Source organism: Cololabis saira, chromosome 23 (genome assembly GCF_033807715.1).
Source record: "Cololabis saira isolate AMF1-May2022 chromosome 23, fColSai1.1, whole genome shotgun sequence".
Taxonomy (NCBI): Eukaryota; Metazoa; Chordata; class Actinopteri; order Beloniformes; family Belonidae; genus Cololabis; species Cololabis saira.
The window spans coordinates 18422575-18443238 of NC_084609.1; the positions used below are offsets into that span (position 1 = coordinate 18422575).

A 20664-nucleotide genomic window follows, 5' to 3' on the forward strand; every position below is an offset into this window, starting at 1 on the left:
CGAAGTGGGTGTCCCAAAAAGACGACCCCCCAGAAGGAAGTTGGATCGTAGGGTGAAAGTGTGGAGAAGACGTGGAGAGCGCGATGCTGATTACTGCACAGATAAAGTAACATCTTTTGGTGGAGGAAGTGTGATGGTGTGGGGCGGCATCTCCCTCACTGGAAAAACAAGGCTGGTCATCATTGGAGCCAATCTCAATGCAGAGCGATATGGAGATGAGATCCTGCAGCCAGTGGCGATCCCATATCTCCACAGTCTGGGGCCGAACTCTATCCTCCAAGATGACAACGCTCGCCCCCACAGAGCAGGTTCATCAGAGACTATTCCAGGATTTGGGAGTGGAGAGGATGGCGGGGCCTGCCAGCAGCTCTGACCTCAACCCCCTTGAACACTTGTGGATCAGCTTGGACGTGCTGTTCGAGCCAGGGTGACCAACACAACCACGTTGGCCGACTTGGGACAAATGCTGGTTGAAGAGTGGGATGCCATCCCACAGCAGCGTGTGAGCAGGCTGGTGACCAGCATGAGGAGGAGGGTCCAGGCTGTTGTGGCTGTGTATGGCTCTTCCACCCGTTACTGAGGCTCCTGTTTGTTAAATTGATCAATTGTTAAATTGCCAATGTGTTGTTTCTTCAAACTTCAATACACCAAACAAGAGTCAAAATTGTATGACATTCGCAGAGAAGATTTTTCATGGATACCCAGATACTCAGCTCTGCTCCTCATCCCACAAATTACAAATGTGGCACCATTCAAAAGGGAAATAAACAATCTTTCCAACGGTATAAGATTTTTTTGCCAAGAAGCATTGTTACAAGAAGTAATCTACCGAACACAAATTTCCTTACTTTTTGTTTAAGTTTTATATATATATAAAAAAATATATAAATTTGACTGTTGATGACCTGACTTTTATAAAATTGGAAATGTTTATATATATTTTTGTGCCTGCAATTAGGAACAGGTATGATTGATCACCGGGTTTTCTGAATTGTGGGTATTTAAGATTGCAACTAGTGGTCTGAATAAACATTTGCTGTTGGAAACATTACATCAAGAAATAATAATCTACGCTTATCTGATTCTTTTAACACAAGGTCCCCTCTTCTGTCCTTCAATTGAAATATTGTGCAGCTGCTCATTTCTGAGTTCATGTTAGAGTAAGTGAATAACATGTAAAAAATGCTGGAAAAAAATTGAGTCTGTAGGCAGTTGTAATACAAATAAAATAGTTTTTCCTTTTTTTAAAAATAAAAAAACAATGTAACAATATACATTAAAAGACAGCACACATATGCATCAAAAGTTGCTGATACTGTATGTGCACATGGTGGGTATAGTACCATAGTTAGGGACAACGTAATAATACAGCTTTGGTTATTTTAGAGTCACACAGGAGACAACTACATCTATAATCACAGAATGTGACATGCAGCTCAGTGGTCATGTATAAAAGGACTCTTGACTCTGTAAATAAAAATATTTCAATACAAAACTGTGCATTAGTGCTAAATACAACAACAAGAAATACAACAAGCAGAAACATGGACTCCACATAGCTGAAACCATTACACAGGATCAATCAAGCTTCTGATACAATAAAGCTGTAACTGTACATCTGTACATTTGTATTAATTAAAATGATTGCATAATTATTAATACTGTGTTTTTGTGAAACATCACGTGGTTTTCTTTCCTAACAAACGTGAAGGTGAATTGACAAAGTACATTTGGTTAGTTGGTTTGATGAGAACGTATATCAATGTTAAACACAGTGAAATGTTCAGCAAATCATTTCGGTTCTTGTCAACTGTAACAATAAGACAATAAGAAGGCACTTTATTATTGTTGCACTGAGTTTTATCCGAGCTCCAGCCCTCACGTATAGACCGACCCATCAGACGGTCACTTAAAAAACATAAACTCACAAAGAAAAGGACACTTTTTAGAGCCTTCACAGTGAACGGAGCTGATCTGAGATCCCTGCTTTTTCTTTTCTTTAATATCCAACTAGTCACCGACTAAATGAAAACATTTTGACTTCTCTTAACAACCACATATGAGGTTTTGAATTTAAAATTAAACAGATTGTCTAAATCTAAATCTGGTGAGGTTACGGTGCTAAAAATTCACATTTGATGAGCCTTGTGTTCAAAGTGGTATTTGTTGATAAGAAAGTGCTGAAAACGTTTCAAATCAATTGTTTGCACGAAGTCCATATTTAAGTTTACCTTGTTTTGTCTGATGCAAACAAAAGAGCAGGTTTAGCCAAACTAAAACAATAAAAGGACATTTTCTAAGATGAGGGGAAGCATGAGTGCTTTCTCATGCCCGACTGGAGCCAGCGAGAACACAGTGGTAAAAATAAAAACACATTCAGTGGTTTCTCCCTTCTTTGTCTAGAACCTCCTCAAGAAACACGTTTCCTTCCTGACTGTATCAAGAAAGAAAAAGGTTTATAAAAAAGGGCCTGATATCTTCTTCCAAGGATTTCTGTCAGAAATCCATATCCAATTCCATTTCTTCCTTTGTAGCACCTGCCATTTCATGGATCAAAGTGTCGTCTAGAGCTGGTTTCAAACGTTTGGTCACCAGCTTCAGGCTGGTCTCGTGGAGGATCACCTGGGTCAAGTACTTCTCTCGCTTGATCTGCTCTTTGACGGTGTATGGGACATCTGGGATCATGTACGACAGGATGAACTTGGTAAAGTACACAATGTGCTGAGAGGACAGGAAAGAGGAAGAAACCAATATCAAATATGTTAAATAGTTGAATCATACTTTTTTTCTCTCTGCGTGTGAATTATTTCCAGTTTATAATTCTATTTATACGTACCTCCACAACAATTATAAAAGCCATTTTGGCAGCTATCACATGCCAATAGAGGGTGTTGTGCTCATACTGTCTGTAATGCCCCGGTGGAAACCGAAAATCTCGATACCTAGAGGGGGAAAAAAAAAAATCATCAGAACATTTTGCAATATAGCTTAGTTTTCTGTATTGATCAATGACTCGTCAAAACAACCACTTTCAACTTTGATCAGAGCTCTGAGACTGAATATCGTGGCAGTGAGTTGTTTTTAAGTAGTTGGTTGCTTTATAGCCCCATGCAGTCTGAAGACATTGTGCCATTCTTGACGGCATGGTTCAACCTGTCCAACCTCATACCAAGCAAATTGTGCAGTGGCCATGGCAACGACTCAACAGATTAAACCTCAGATGTAGAGCCTCCCTTAGTCTGTCATAAAACTCTGCAACAGTTATCCTCAGTGGAACGTGGACGGTCCTTGGGCGACTTCAATCTCTTGCTCTGGGGGCACTAGATTGTTTTTTTTTACAGAAACTGTCATGCTAAGAGTGCTATTTGGAGGCATCTTTGGACACATAGACTGGACACACTAGGAAACGTGTAATCTTTAAGGGAATTTATCATCAATATGAGCCCGATGGCTGATGTCCACTATGCGGGATGAGCTGCTCACATTTCAAAGATTCCATTCATTTTCTATGGAAAGAGATGAGACGTGGTCAACCCTTTCTCATTTTGGGTAGACTGCAAGTTTATGTAGGCTTTGAGAACGTGCACGTCGACGCGCCAAATGAACGCAGGATACGCGTGACGTCATTGATGCGTACGTGTTCTGAAGTGCAAGTATAAATGAGCCCTTAGCCCAACTTGATGCGAGTGAAAGCATTCAACGCGAAAGCATAATCCAATCAAAGTAGATATTCTTGTCTAATTCATTGCGTTCGACAGGAAATTCCTCCTTTGGTTGGTAATCCTAGTGGTAGCATCGTAACAGAACATAAAAAAAAACTTTTATCTGCATTTAAGACCATGGAGGTGAAGCTGATGGTCTTAAACTGTTAAGTTTTCCACTTCTATATGACCCCTGGATACATTTTATACCCCAGTAATCCCACCACAACTCAAAAACCAAGTAGGAATAGTTGTAGATGTCTAAAAAAAAATCTGCTTTAATATCAAGTATTTTATGATCATTTTATAAAATATTTTCTTAAGGAAATCTTTTTAAGTAAATCAGAACCTGAAAAAAGTGGTTATTGATCTTTTGAATCCTTTTTTTGTTAAATGAGTTACATATATGGTCTCTTTCACAGAATCACATTACCTTGTAATTAAATTCATAATACGTGTCTGTTTGGAGTCTTTTAGACTTTAGAAAAAAACAACACAAGGGGAAATACTGTATAGGCACATGATTAAAAAGCTTTGTACCTGCAGGTGGTGAAGTTGGCGGCCGTGAAAGTAGCAGTGTTGGTCGAAGTGTTCCTGAAATCACTGATCTTGAATACGGACAGGGAACTGTTGATGTATCCCTGCATCGTGTGATCAGCGTGGTCTCCGTACGGGTAAACGGAGAAAGACCAGTAGTAGACTAGCCGTGGAATCATGTCTGATGTAAAAGCAATGATCGTGGCCTGGAGGGAGAGAGAGGAACACCCAGAAAGCGTTGCGTTATATTCAACTCAATGAAAATTTGATAGCATATAACAAGCTTTCTAGAAAATAGTGTCATAAGAGATCATAACTACATAAGAAGGTACACCATGTTTTCCCTGAGTACATTTCTGCATTAACGCTGCAATCACAGAAGTGTCAATAACCCTGGTCACGGGGACTGACACAGCCTCGTACCATCACTGCACCCGGGTTTGGACTTGTTTGCTGATAACAGTCTGGTCCTTTTTGACTTTGGTCTGCAGCATGAGACACCAGTTTCTTCCAAGAGAGATAAACACTGATTCATCTGCCCACAAGTCTTTCCACTGGTCCATGTCAGACAGTTAACAAGGTTAAAAGAAGGTTTCTTTTCTTAGACAGTTAATTCCCTACTGGCTCTTTAAAAACAATACTGTACTGCATGAACATTTTTTCCAAAAGTAATCTCTTGTCCATGTGGTACTTATTGGCTATTGGTGAATGATGGTTCTTGATGCAGGACTGTCTGAGGCAAAGGTCCAGGGTGTTAAGCTTTAGCTTATGTAGAGAAATTTCTCCAGATTCCTTAAATCCTTACAGGAAATTATGAACTGTAGGAGAAACAAACATATCCTTTCCAAGCTTCCTTTGAGCAACATTGTTTCTTTAACATGTTAATAACTTTTTTACTCATTTGACTCATTTCTGGAATATGTTGCAGGCCTAAAATTCACAATTGGATAAATATATAAGCAAATTAAATAAAGACGAGTTGAAAACATTGGCTTGTCTTGTAGTCCTACTGTTTGCAAATACCGGTAAATAAAAGTCAAATCTAGTGTTAAAATGAATCAAATTTCCTGAAATGGAGATGATAAATGTTTGTTTTTTTTAATGACAAAGATAATTTGATTCATATGCTTTAATTTCATCACACTGAAGAAGAAAATGCATTATGCCAAGCAAACGTTAGGCTTCAGGGCAGAGCCTGGAAAGGATACAACACAAGTGTAATTAACTTACATTTGTTGCAACAGCCAAGATGGCGATGCCTTGCAGAATGGGTTGCCAGGCTCCTATATCCTGGGCCTTCTCAGGCACGATGCGTCGAAACTGAGTGGTGATTTTCCAAGCGTCAACCCGAATCTCAAAGAGATTGTTAAGCAGAGCCAGAACTGGAGCCAGAGGGAAGGAGGCCACGAACAGGGTCACAAAGCCGAACTGGATGACTGTAAGGGATGAAGCAGACACATGCTGTCAATACTAGTCAAGATTCAATAACGCCAGGTGAAAAGTATAAATACCTGGTTGGTATACTGTAAATAATCACTTTATAAATTCCACACTGGAAACATTTAAGTTCTTCTGTAACAGACAACAGCAGTGAAGACCTCTTACCCATCTCCAGATACTCATAGAACAGTCCTAGTTTGGAGATGGACTGGAGCCTGTAGTCCTGCTCCCAGCGAGGTGTCTCCTTTTCTGAGGTTTTACCGGTGCAGTGGCGGGAAATCACATTCTTCAACCACCTGAACAGGAGTGGAAAAAACTGCATGAAGTCAGCATGATGAATGGAAAATGAAAAATTTAGTCACCAGCCTGGCAGCTTTGATACCCGTTAAACCCTATAGTTAAACTCCAGAAAAGAGCTGTAAGAATAATAAATAAAGTTTCTTATCGTGACACTACTAATAAATTATTTGTAGAGTCATGCATATTAAAATTCATAGATATTGTATATTTAAAAACATTAGAAATTTTGTTTTGAGTTAAGAATAATAGCCTTCCTGCTTGTTTTCAGCATTTTTTTAAATTAAGAGAAACAAATTATAATTTAAGAAGGCTGTGGGTCTTTGAAAGATGTCGTGTGAGGACTAATGTTAAATATAGATGTGTTTCATTTTTGGGAGTCAAATTATGGAATCAACTTAGTGATGAAGTGAAACTGTGTAAATCTCTGTTGAATTTTAAAAAAATATTGAAAAGTAAAATAATTAAGGATTACAATGCTAAATGATTTGAGTATAATTTGGTTAAGCAGAACAATTTAAAGGGAAATTTCTCTTTTTTTTCTTTTCATATTGCAGATAATCTGGGTTTTCTGTTGGAAAGTACAGGGTAGGCAAATATAAGCTTTGGCTTCAGCCTATTCCTTTTTCGGTTACAGAGTTTATTATTATTTTTTGTGTGAAACTGATGAGTGTAAACTTGTATGAAAGTGTTTTGTCATTTACACACATACACACACAGTTTGAATTGCAAATAATGTAATGTAACCGAAATAAACAATTAATTCATTCATTCAAATAGATAGATGATTAAACTATCTGCTCTGGGAACATTGTTTTAGTTTCAATTAGAAAAGGGTTCTTGGATTCTGACAGCTTACGGTAGCAAGACCTCTTGGATGTTGTTCCAGATGGCTTTTCCCCCCATGATGACGGAGAGCTGAGTGGTCAACTCAATAAGGCAACCGCCTGGATCACACTGCAGGTGGAAAACATAGGACAGTCAGGGGAAACCCATCAGAACGTTAAACGTTACAGTTATGCCGGATGGGCTGACGGTACCTCCTCGTTCCTGTATACGTTTAAAAGATAAACAGGCTGTCCAGGATAACCAACTGCTTTCCCTTTTACGAAGGCAATGTAGAAACAAGAGGAGTAGTAGTTCACAAATTGAAAGAGGAACATCTTCAGCGTCAAGCTGTTTTCGTACTCGGTCCTGGTCCGTGGCAGCTCTGCAATTACATCAGAGATGATAAAAGGTTTGGAGATGAAACCGCATTCTGCTCAAGAAAGGTTAGATATAAAAACTTCATAGAACTCACCGTAGTCTGTGATCCAGATGGCGACTCGCTCATACAGAACATTGAGGATCATAATAATAACAAAGCTGAGGAGGGAGGCTGTGACCGAGGTGGCCATCTGAGGAGTCACATACTCCTTTATCGGCTCCAAATCCTTCAAGTCATTATTTCTGAGTTTAGACGAGAAAGCAATGAAGACAGCCAGACGGTACACAATGATGGCCACAATGGAAGCCAGGATCAACATAATCTAAAAAGGACAGAAAACGGTTGAGATCATTAATCAATCGTTTTTGCCATAATTTTGAAAAAGACTCAAATGCAAAATGAGCTATTGTGATATACTTTCCCCCAGAACACGAGACACAGTAAAAAGGTTTAGGTACATTACCCAGAAAAGAACAGTCCCGATTCCTACGGAAATCCGAAAGCATCTCCCACAGGATGTATACGGCACTTTTTCTTTCACCTAAATCATAAAACAACTTTAAAACATCACTTTGAAACAATGAACATTAACAAAAAAATAAAATACTGTCTTTGACTCCTGCACTAAAGAAGTAACCACATTTTTTATACAACATTAGTATTAAAAGTGGTGTTTTTACCCCTGTGACTGGGTTTTTCCTGTCATAAATACATTTGGCTTCATATTCTGGCCGAGGTGGCTCTTCCTGCTCCAGGAACTCCACTGTGTCCCATTCATAATCCAACTCTGCCTGGTAGCGTTTCCAAAACTCCAGGAACAAAGTAACTGCAGGAATAGAATAAGACAGGAAAAAAACAAGTTGTGCTACTGTGAAAGAGAAGGAAGCGACACCACAGTAGAGGCACACTAGAGAATTATCTGTGTTTCCTATCATTTACAATTGTGAACTGACAATTTTTCCCCCACTTATAATGTGGCTAAAGTTAATGCTAAAACGAACACATTGGTATTATTAGCTCCTCATACATGTCAAATGATTTCAAACTGGATAAAACTTACCCCAGACCGACATGAAAACTGCAAAAACCAAAGTCCCAAAATTATCAAATATACACAGCGTCTAAAAAAAGAACAAGACATGAGGACATGAGCGTCACATGAGTAAAATGAAAACAACACTTTCAAATTGAACATGCCGTCAATACAATATGAAATAATGTTTTTTTGACATAACTGTTAAAAGTAAAAAGCAAATAAACATTGTCAGAGACTGCATAGTGTGAAGTTCCACGGATTAGTTTTGTTATAGACACAAATCTCACTTTTGAGGTGTCACAGGTGCTGTTTAACGTCCAGAAGTTGCAGAGGTCACACTGTGGACACATTACAATCTTTCCTCCAATGTCAGGGTTGCACACCTCTTTGCTGCAATATTTTAAACATAAAAAAGACATAATTCAAAAAAGATAAAGCCAGTAATGTGGGGAAAATGAGCTGAATTCTCCCTTGTAGCAATAACAAAGTCCCTCAAACATTAATTACGTATACCTCCAGGTGCTTGTTTCTTGTGTCTTGTATCCATAGATGAAACAGCCTAGTCCTACAAATGCAGCCACAGCCAGCATTATTGTGTAGAAGCCCAGCCAGGCAAAGTAAATGCCAATCTTCTCTCCATAGTACTTCCTGAGGGAGAGAAATACATTTGTTGTTGATGCTGAATGCAAAGAGGAAGCATCTGATATACAACACCTTCTGTACAACTTAAATAGTAATATATTTTGGTGAGGAGACCATAAAGCTTTTCACACTTCCCTGACGGTGTATGGGAATTTGACCAACAGGGTCACATGGGCCTTCTGGACTTGGAAAAGGGATTCAATTATGTCCCTTGGGATGCTCTGGGAGTATGGGTCCGTTGCTATGGGCCATTCAGTCCCTTTACAAATGTAATGGGAGTTTGTATGGCTGGTAGTAAGTTGGATTTGTTCCAGTTGGGAGTTAGACTGTGCGAGAGATGCCCTTTGTCACCAATTCTATCCATAATTTTCACCAACTGAATTGCTAAGCGCAGCCAACTGGTTGAGAGGTTTCGATTCAGTTCAGTGTGTCAGTATTTCATATCTGCCTTTTGCAGATGATGCAGTCCTGCTGCCGTCATCATGTGAGGATCTTCAGCTTGCAACAGAGCAGTTTGCGACCGAGTGTGAAGCAGTTACGATGAAAATCAGCAATTCCACAACTGATAATATGGGTCTTAATTGGAAAAGGGTGGAAATACCCTCTTCGGGTGAAGCGACGCCTCAAGGAGAGGTGATTAAGGTTCTTGCTGCCTTATTCATGGGTGAAGGAAGAATTTAGAAGGAGATCAACAAGCAGATTGGTGCGACCTCTGCAGTAATGTGGATTCTGTACCGTTATGTTGAGCCAAAAGAGATGGGTCAAAAAGCGATACTCTCCGTTTACCTTATGAGATCAAGTGGTTGCATCTTGTAGAAGCTCTTGGGGTGAGCCCATTCTTCATAGAGCAGAAACCTCTCATTGGGACAGCCCTCTTCTTCAGACTTCACATTGAACCTGGACTTTAATTGTAAAAAGAGAAACATTTAACATACAACAGCATGCCAAAAATACACTACAAAAAAAAAAAAAAACAGAAAACCTACATCATGAAGGGGATAGGCAGCTTTATACACTCCACCATCCAGCAGTTTGGTGATACCAAACTTCTTGATGTTCTTCCGTATTTCATAAGGAGCTCTGCTCAGGATGTAATACGCCTGGATAAAAGGAGAAGAGCTTAAAAGGTTCATTATCGTACATTCAGCATGCAGGACAGCCAACATGATTTTTACATCTTCAAAGGTGCTCTTGTTGATATAGTTTATGTAAAATGAAATCCTAAATACAGGACTGTCTCAGAAAATTAGAATATTGTGATAAAGTTCTTTATTTTCTGTAATGCAATTAAAAAAACAAAAATGTCATACATTCTGGATTCATTACAAATCAACTGAAATATTGCAAGCCTTTTATTATTTTAATATGGCTGATTATGGCTTACAGTTTAAGATTAAGATTCCCAGAGTATGCACATTTTTTAAGATAGGATATTTGAGTTTTCTTAAGCTGTAAACCATGATCAGCAATATTAAAATAATAAAAGGCGTGCAATATTTCAGTTGATTTGTACTGAATCCAGAATGTATGACATTTTTGCATTACAGAAAATAAAGGACTTTATCCCAATATTCAAATTTTCTGAGACAGTCCTGTATATTGAGCAATACACAATAGCAAGCCCGCAAAGACTTTAGATTAACTCCATCACCTAAAAGAAGAACTTGCGAGAATGTTGAACAAACAATAAAATGATGCAACTTGCCATCCTACTCCTCATGGATGGAGTGAAGAAGAGATCTTTGTCCTTGATATAGAAATATTCCTGGCGTTCTTTCTCAAAGGGTGCAGTGAAGTACTCAGTCTCCTTTCGGATCAGTTTTTCGTTGGGATAGAAGTGCTTGGTGATGCAGGATAAATAGCGCCACATGGAAGGGTTGGCGTTCAGGTCATTGGGCTGGATGGGAACCTTGATGTGCAGGACCTCGGCGTAGGTGCACAGCACATCCCATGGCATGTGAGCTTTGACAAATATGAGTTTCTCGTCAACCACCTGAAGATTACAAAGAGACTAAGTAGAAGATACTGGAAGGGAAGCAGCAGCTTGAAAGGCCTTACACTTACAGAAGGGGTAGCTTCCAATTCCAAACCCATCTTCATCAGACTGGCCTCAAAATATTCCCGTCGTCTCTGCGGAGAAGAACATTAAAAAAAAGGAGCTTACAGTTTTTTTAAGAGCAATGATGCTCTTCTTTGGATGCTATGATCCAAATTCTGAATTGGAAATAAATGTTAAATGAGTTACAAACCAACTTTTTAGCTTATTCAAGTTCTGAAAAGTGCTTCAAAATTGGTTTCTCATTTACAGAGTCACACTAACACACCCACATCCACACAGAGCTTCTATTAAATAAATCACTTAAAATCACTAAATCACTTCAACTATAGCAGCACTTTTCATTTTTATAATGAACATATTGGTGGAAGGGGGAAACAAAGCCTTCAGTCTATGGTATCAAGGCGATCTCCATCTTATTATAAAGCCAGCTGATGTTCTGAAATAAGTTCTCGCACTGTAGTGTTCACGAGACTTGGACAATTTGTGTTTATTTTGCACACAAAAAAAACAAAACATGTTTAGTCCTTTTCTGAGCTTAAAATTGTGTCTGATGTAAGAATTTATTTTGGATTTTGGATAAGTCCTAAAACACGGTACAGGGTGTCTACAGGTTTGACAGAGTTAAATTTAAGACTTTTTAATACCATTTTCAAACTAAATTTTAGACGAAAAAGACAAGTCACTAAGAAATCCAGCGCTGAGGTCGAGGTTGCCAGATCTGGCTGACAGGTTCCAGCCCAGGTGCGGAAAACATCCGAAATAATGAAAAACTAGCCCAAATCATACATTCTCTATATCAAAACCGTCAATTATTAAATGCATTAATACATTTCAAGCTTCACCACACCACTAGATAGCCCCAAAAAAGTTCAGGCTCCAGACAAAGACTAAAATTAAATTGAGTAGATTAAAAGCAAATAAAATATCAGTGAGTTCATTTTGTACGTTTCTACTTTTCTCTGCCATAATGGCAACTTTTTTGTTAATAATTTCTCCTAAATATTTAGTAAAATCCAGGAAAAGCATCCCAAATATAGATTTTTCAGCCCAATGGGGCTGAAACTTGCCCAACCTGGGAACACAGATTTAGAAACTCTGCAGGAGATTCTCCTCAAAACGATGAAATAAACTTTTTTATGATGACTGGATACATTCCCTCTAAAATTAATACCATTGGATTGAGATTTAAGACTTTTTAAGACATTTAAAAAGGCCTTATTTTAGCAAAAAAGGAATTTAAGACTTTTTAGGTACCCGCGGCCACCCTGGTAAAGCATATCAAATACACTTATCCGTTAAATTATCACAGACATATTTCTACTGTGATGTTGGTGCCGGAAATTTACTTCTCAAAGTAGAACAGGGACATGTTAAATTTTTGGTTCAGTGGGCCCCTCATAGTTGCAGAGATTACTTCACTTTTATGATACCGTCTTTTTTCCTTCCATCATCACTTTCTTGAGTCTGTTTTTCACCTCTGAGATGATATCCACTGCAGTTCTGTGAGCTCATTTCATTATTGTTGATGTGTGACACGGAACAATACAGCAAAACCAGGACAGGAGTCCAAAGTTACCAAAGTTAGGGATGGGAGAACGTGAAAGCTAGACAATACTTCCTAAAATTACAACCTGTGACAGCACTGAATCTGCTCTGCTGAAGTCCCAGAATGGCATCTGGATCAACAGCTCGGCATGCAGGGACCTGTCCTGCATTGGTTCAGACCCTATTTCACAAATCCATTGCGATTAATGACGTTTCCTCAACCTCAGCCCCTTTGACCTCTGCCGCGCCACAGGGATCCATTTTGGGCCCTGTCCTGTTTTCAGTGTACACGCTGCCATTAGGGTCAATAATTTCCCATCATGTCTTTTTTCTTCTGTATGATCTGCAAATTTATCTGCAAATCAAGCCTAGTTCATCAGGTGCCCTGGAATCCGTCTACAGATCATTGAGACAGTCATTAAACTCTGACGGACTCAAAACTTCCTCCATTTAAATGAGAGTAAAACTGAATGCATTGTGTTTGCTCCTTCCAAGCCCTCTAGTAGTACTGTAACTGAACCTTTATGTCAGTAAATAAAATCATCATCATTGTTTTCAGTTAACTTTTAACATTATAAACTGCACTGCTCACCTCTATTGAATTTTCCATTCCAATAACACATTCATTATTTACACTATAAATAACCATTATGAACACTACCAGCAAGAGGAGTACCTATACAAGCTATGGTAACGATCACAGTGGGCTAAAAAAGAAAAACAAGCATTAAAGAACAATGCATTTCTATGAAATTAAGATGAAAGGGTTTGTAGAAATTCAAAACTTTTAATTTGATCCATTTATTATTCATGACAATTCATTTTTCTGATAAACTTTACTGATTCCATCTCTTCATCTCTACTGTCATCTCCATTATAATACGTACAAGATTTCAAGACAAAAAAACAAATCTTAAAAAAACATTTTACAAAAAATAAAGTTTGTTTAAAGTTTGTTTGACATCTCTCCAGCAGCAGGAACAGAAATAGATTGTGAAACTTCCATGTGACCAAGTTGGTCTGTGAGAAAACAAAATAAGAGGGTGTGTCTGGTGAGGAGTGCAGCGCAGCTCAACCTCCAGGATTTACTCCGGCTTGGGAGGACTATGAATTAAGAATTGCCTAATTTGTGGTGGATCTGCTGTGGAGAAAGACAAGCTCTAATAAATGTCCGTACCAGTCAGGTCTTCCGAGGAATTTCCTGAAACTGGTGGATCAACTTTTGTGTACGTGAGATCTACTGCAAGGCATGTTTTCTGTCAACGCTTACTTTGAACATTTATAGCTCTGGCATAACTGTCTGATAACAAAATATTTCGAGTTGCAACACTCTACAGCATGCAGATTTTCAGTGTTTCCAAGCACCGAGGTGCACAAATATTACTGTAGGCCTATTGTGAAAGACAACAGTGGTAACAAACACACCTTCATCTGCCAGTTCACGCAGATGTTTTTCTGTCTTTGATCACATACCATTACACCAATTTAATTCTGATTAATAATGATGTCAAAAGTGGTTCATATTTAGATATGGTGACTTACCACCAAACAAATATGATATTGATCTGCTTGCCAGTATTCTGGTATCCAATGTGAAGAAATCATGCTCCTTATTTGTGGAACTGAGAACGTCAAATGTTCAAGCAAGATTTAAACATGCACGCCAAGTCACAAGTAAATAGTTTCATGTCAAAGACTGTGATCGAGGTGCAAATAAAAACTCCTTACACAAATATGCAAGAGCAAATATGGTTTGTAGGAGTAATAAAATATTTGTACTGATGCTTTCTAAAAAGTACTCATGAATAACTTTAAATTTCACTGAAATAACTACATTTTTTTTTCATTTTTGTATCAAATACATGACACATTGTAATTTTACAAAATGGATTACAAACCACTAATGTTATCTACTATCAGATGATGGGATATAAAAATCCTTATTTAAAAAACTTAATTTAATTGCCATAGTTAACGTTGAGATCTATGACAATGCTCCGTTTGCAGTAAGACTCAGAGATATATATTACGCAGTATTCTTTACTGAACCAACCAGATGAAAAATTCACAAAAGTGACAAACTTACTTTCCGCCTTTGGAACGTGTGCCTCTTCTCAAAGTCCTTCTTTTCCTCGTCTTCATACACCAAGATGAAATCGATCCTCCTGACCCCATCGTTGAAGAACAAGGAGTCTGGTTTGTCGTTAAACTCTACCTGAGGACAAAAGTATGGACCTTCAGGTAAGTCTACAGGCTGAAATTCATACTCCTCTTCCTCCATGGTGCCATACATGCTGAACAGGAGTGGACGGTCAGTCTGCGGACGGTCTGAGCACAGACACTGTTAAACGCTGTCCTTGATGGGATAATGTCATATGTGATGTGGAGCACGAGGGGGAATTACTGTAACCCCCGCCCTTCGTCTACCTCCCTCCCACTATTTACACAATCAGACCTGTGTGACACAGCTAAACATCAATAAACCTCTTGCAAACGGTAGCTAAGTTTTAAAAGGCACCAGATAGAGAGACATAACTGTCTGTTAACTAAATATTTCTCTGTGAGAACAAAAACCACTGAAGAAAATATAGAATCGTCTGACAATTGCCTGCATAATAACAACTACAAACACAAGTCTACAGGTGTATATATGTTACAATATTATTTTTGAATGATGTGAACTGAAGTGACTCACCAGATGTGCTTTGGCTACTTGTGCCCCTTCTGCGATGGATTGATACGTGGGTAAAAACTCTTGAGGATATACTGTAAAAGAAAAACCAAGAAATGGAAATGGGAGCGCAAACATGATAACAGTCATCAACCACAAGCCAGGTAGACATTACTAGAGCCTAATGATGACAAACTGATTTATAAGTGGATTAAATTCAGATAGGTAGCACCATGACAAAATACTGCAGAACAAATAATATTTATAAATAAAGGAGACAATTGGTGGTGGTGATTATCCATTATTTAAAACTTTAACTCTGAAAGTTTGATAAGAATAAACTATCATTAAATATAAGTAAAACCACATTTATTTTGTTTGGCAAGACGTTGGTACCCTCAGATATACTGGTTGAAGTAATTATTGATAATGTAAAGCTTGAAAGAGTCTATGATGTTTCTTTTTTAGGAGTAATAATAGACCACAATCTTAACTGGAAGCCCCACATGAAATATATTAGATCAAAGTTGGCTAAAAGTATCGGCATTCTAGGAAAAACTAGACACATATTAAACCAAAAGACATTATTCATATTTCATACTTTATAATTCATTAATTTTACCGTATCTGACGTACTGTGTGGAGATTTGGGGAAATACTTTTAAAACCAATCTTCAACCCATTTATCTAATGCAAAAAAAAGCAATAAGAATCGTAAATAATGTAGGATTTTATCATCACACAAATGTTTTGTTCTGGAAATTAAACGCACTAAAATTGACTGACTTAGTTGAATTTAAAACGGCACAGATAATATACAAAGCAGAAAGCAAAGAATAATTCACTCCCCTGCAACATACAAAAACTGTTTAAGGATAGAGATGGGCAATATGAGTTAAGGGGGGAACATAATCTCAAACAACCAACAGTTAAAACAACACTTAAAAGTATGTGTATTTCAGTTACAGGGGTTAAGTTGTGGAATAGCTTGCCAGATAATCTTAAACAAAGTAAAAACATCATACAGTTTAAACATAGTTTAAAACAGACCATGATTAGTAAATACCAACAAGATTGAAGGACAAGATGCAAGAGAGAGAATTATGGAATTATGCAGGTAATAATTAGTGATCTTTTTGTCCTTGTTTTAATCGGGACTATTTATTATTTATTTTTCCTTTTCTTACTGGTTCTTTGTTGTTACATATATTTTTTTTTTGTGTTTTGTGTTTGCTTCTTTTTTGGGTGGAAATGCTAGAAAGCATTTGTTATAGAAAGTGTAAATAATAATAATGTGAAGGTTAAAGGGTAGGCATTTATAAGCTCAGAGCTTCAGCCTATTCCTTTTCGATCCAAATGATTACACGACATGTTATGAATGAGTGTACCATATTGAGCACATGATCGAAATAAATAAATAATAATAATAATAATAATAATAATAATAATAATAATAATAAAGTAGACATCTTTAATAAAATCTATATCAATTCCAGTCACTAGTGCTAATTTACACACATTTCCAGATTGACAACATTCAAATTCATTCATGTTCTGAAGGAGTTGACAGATATGCGGAGGGGAGTGGCAATTTATGACAAGTAAGGCAAATAAGGTGAAGACTAGAAAAACATAATGTTGCTATTTTTAACAGGTGATTGTAAAGATCATGTGGTATTAACGCAGCACCCAGGAAAGGCTGAGCCTTTGAGGAATAAAGATAAGCAGAGATTCTCCCTTTCCTCCAAAAATATGTGAAAAAATCACTAATATGGTTAAGAAATTAGACAGAATCTGGAGGACTTTCAGTATGTTGAGGGCGGAGCTAATATGTTAGGTGTTTTTATGTGGCGTTTTATCAACTGCAGCCTGAAATAAGTAAAGAAAGAACACTATTGTTGGAAAGATAATTTAAAAATGTTATCATCTTATGCAAATGTTCTTTGGGGTTATCTATACTTTCACTGCAAGGCAGACTGATCCAAAATGCAAAAAGACCTTAACTGATAACTTTGACGGTTTACTGTTCACTGTTTTTTTTCTGACATCCTTCGTTACACATCAGCTGTCTCTCCTTTATAAAACAGATTTGCCACTGGGGTCAAGGGGACTGCACATGTTTTTGTTTGTTTTTTTTTAATATTCAGTCTGGGTGTCCTTCACACATCCACAGCTGCATTCGTACCTTCTTCTAGTTAACACAAGAGTGTATTGCTCTTTAGAAAGTGAAAATACTATGTATTGTACTAAGTTGCTGTATATTACAGTGTGTCTCCAATTACTCAACACAAGTGTATTTATAACACTGTCCGAATCAAAGCAACAGGAAAAAATATATTCAATATATCTCTTAAAATATTGTGTGCTCAATTATGCATGACTGTACATGTTCTGTTTTAATAAAACAGATGGCATGAATTATAATAAGAATGGTCTTGTAATATTGTCAAGGAAAATGGAGCACTAACTGAGGACAGATGTCGTTTTGAAAACACAGTGACCATAGTAACATGATGGGAAACTCAGCACTTCTTCCTTTACCTTTAACTGAACTGAACTGTAGCAAAGCTTACTGTACAACCAGGTGAGTTTGTATAATAAAGGAGCTTTGCAGGGATGAGACAACTCTAGGTCGTTATTAGATGGAAAGGAGAGTAGACTTTCATTAGGGACCAAAATGATGCGACACAAAGCAGTTTTGAGTGAGAACAGAATGTGTGTTTGCACCAAAATGGCAATTTATTTTACCACAGGGAGAAATATCCCCCTACATGTATAAATGAACGGCAAATAATTGTTATTTTAAGTCACTGACAGGACTCAAAAATGTAATTTCAACTCAGTGATAGTGTGGATAAGGTCCCTAAGATGAACTGAGGTAAGTCCATACAAGCTGAGTACTGGTGTCACACAAACTACTGTGAATAGAAGGAGGACAGTTCATAGCCTCCACTTATAAGTACAGATCCAGCTCTGGGGAAGCAGAGGGTCTCCCCACTTTTGTGTCTATTTGCAACTGTTTGTGTGACATCGTCTCTGAACTTTTACACATTTTTTAAAAACATATATACACTTTCTGTACCCATACAAAATTAAAAGGATTCTTGCAAGTCCCCATCTGCTTGACAGCAAAAATACATTTTTCTTATATAATTGTAAATATATTTGAGCAGTAAGTTAGCATTTTGGTGCAAATGCATATTCCATTCTCAGTCAAAGCTGCTGCAACACGCATCATTTGGTTCCCTGATTAAAAGTTTACACCTCTTAAGTAATAGGTCTGGGGCTGTTTTACCTCTTGAATGTGTCTTAATCCTTCGGAACATTTAGACAATGCTCTTGAGTCTCTGAACTTCAGCACGTTCACATTAAAAGTAAATAAGTGGACAGTAAATTCCTGAATTTGACATCCAAGACTTACAGTTAGCCAGTAAGCAACAGACTCCGTCCCGACTCCACAAAACACCAGGGAATTCAGTTAAAAATCTGTCTAAAAGGGGGCGGAAAGGCATTTCCAAGAACACAATCAGCTCAAGGATCTAGCCTGCGATGAACTATGAAAATCTGAGCTTCTTTCTTTGTGGTTACGACATTTTCTATGTCAACCATGACAGCATGGGGCAACTCCACCTGGTAAAGGATATTTACAGCATATTATTGCAGAAGACCCAGACACAAAAGAGGAAATGGTCCCTAGACAGACAAGTGAACACGTTGTACTGCCAGCATACATTTCCAGCAGTGAATATTTTCACACCTGCTTCGAAGACAAGTCAGGGCTGCTTGTATCCAACAATTACAGGTTTAAGTTATAGTTTCACTTTGTAATCTCAGGAATCCAAAAACTCCTGACGGCTTACTAATAGATTGCAATCAGCCACTTGGCAAGTTGTCAGAGGCGCCACATTGGTGTGTTTACTAACTGGTGATGATCATGTTGTCATGGTGGTCATGTTGTACATTTTCTCTTTTCATTATTCATTAAAACGTTTTTTTGTGTTTAGTTCAGAAGATAAGAACCATAGGAGGAAATTTGATTTTAAACATCCGTTTTCACGCACCACTTTAAAACAAATGTGTATTTCAGTATGTGGTGTAAAATTATGGAACTCCTTAACAATTGATTTAAAGGATTGTAAAAATATTCACCAGTTCAAGAAATTGTATAAAGACCACACAATTAGACAATATGAATTTAACGGGTAAAATATATTTTGTTGTTTTTGTTTTTATATTGTTGGTGAGTTAGTGTGTATGTTTTCTTATTTTTATGTTTTGTTTTTTCATTATTTATTTATTTTTGGTATTATATAAGTAGTGATTGTTGAACAGACGGACAAACCATCTTCATATGAATTGTTTTATTTTTTTTGAGAAAGGGGCTTGGTATATAAGGCTTTCTTCTTCTTGCCCCTTTTCCATCATGGAATGGAACATATGTGAACTATTTCCATGATATGGAATAAATAAAAATGAAATGAAATGCAAAATTATATATTTGCTCTTTGTATTGCACCTGATTCTGATTTGAAAAGTGTGGTTTTACAGTTTTCCGTTTCGAAACTGTGACACATTGTGTGCACCACACAGCCATTTTTTAACAGTTGTTCTTCATGCAGTTGATGGGTTTAGGATTTTCTGAATGTTGAGTTTCTATATTATGAACTACAGTATACTGTAAAATCAACAACAGGTTTTACGTTTTACTGTAAGTAAACATAATACACCTATAGTAATTTATCTGAAATATAATAAAAAAAGAGGCAAGAGAGGCTGTAGACGACTTAAAAAATTAGGTCAGAGTCAAAGTTCCTCATGAAACATGCTGTCACTGCTGCAATCAGATGATGGGCAATAATGGACGCGTTTCAATTATTTCATGGACAATAATACATAATCTCACCCCAGACACAAACAAGAGGGAGAAGAGACTATTGCGAAAGACAAAGTTGAGCTCTCACCAACTTCCTCGTCTATTATGCCCAATTGTATATCGCCAAAATCTTCGATGTCAGAGTCCATCTCCAGGATGTCGCTGTCGCTCATACTGTAGTGCTTCAAGTTCACACGACCAGCCGGACAAACACACCGCTGCTGCTGCTGCTTCAGAAACTAACCCCGTCCTTCACACCGCGCATTCCAGCCTCATTTGTCAAGAAAGTTTGTATCAGTGCCGTCAAGTTGGGGCTTGAGAAAGTGGAAATCATACGGGTGGGGTCTGCTCGGAGGAGGAGGAGGAGGAAGGGGGTTTTATGGCTCAATGTTCAGGGTTTTCCGCCGATTCTGTCACGTCTACGCCCACTGCATCGCTTTAAGCCTGAATTATGGTTCCGCGTTAAATCGTCGGCGTACCCTACGCCGTAACCTACGCGGCTACGCGCACCCTACGCCGTAGGTTCTACGTTGGTTTACCGCGGAACCATAAATCAGCCTTTATGGCTGAGCTGGCTCTGAAAACCAACACGCTCCCACAACTAAACACACGACGAGCAAACTCCCACAACTAAACTACAAAAGATAGCAATGTTC

At 37.9% G+C, this 20664-nt stretch overlaps 1 protein-coding gene across 1 annotated transcript; it reads right to left on the minus strand.

Annotated features, from left to right (window-relative positions):
- Window positions 1-1212: 1212 nt before the first annotated feature.
- On the minus strand, window positions 1213-20348 carry ano6 (anoctamin 6). Its single transcript, XM_061715176.1, has 20 exons — window positions 20097-20348; window positions 15160-15230; window positions 14551-14679; window positions 10925-10990; window positions 10566-10853; window positions 9847-9960; window positions 9647-9762; window positions 8732-8866; window positions 8506-8608; window positions 8243-8303; window positions 7863-8008; window positions 7646-7723; window positions 7276-7504; window positions 7016-7185; window positions 6835-6932; window positions 5844-5974; window positions 5469-5674; window positions 4242-4444; window positions 2837-2942; window positions 1213-2721 (listed from the first exon to the last, which is right to left on the minus strand). The coding sequence occupies exons 1-20, from the start codon at window positions 20179-20181 to the stop codon at window positions 2497-2499; spliced, it is 2760 nt and encodes a 919-aa protein (XP_061571160.1). The 5' UTR covers window positions 20182-20348; the 3' UTR covers window positions 1213-2496.
- Between the last annotated feature and the right edge of the window lie 316 nt (window positions 20349-20664).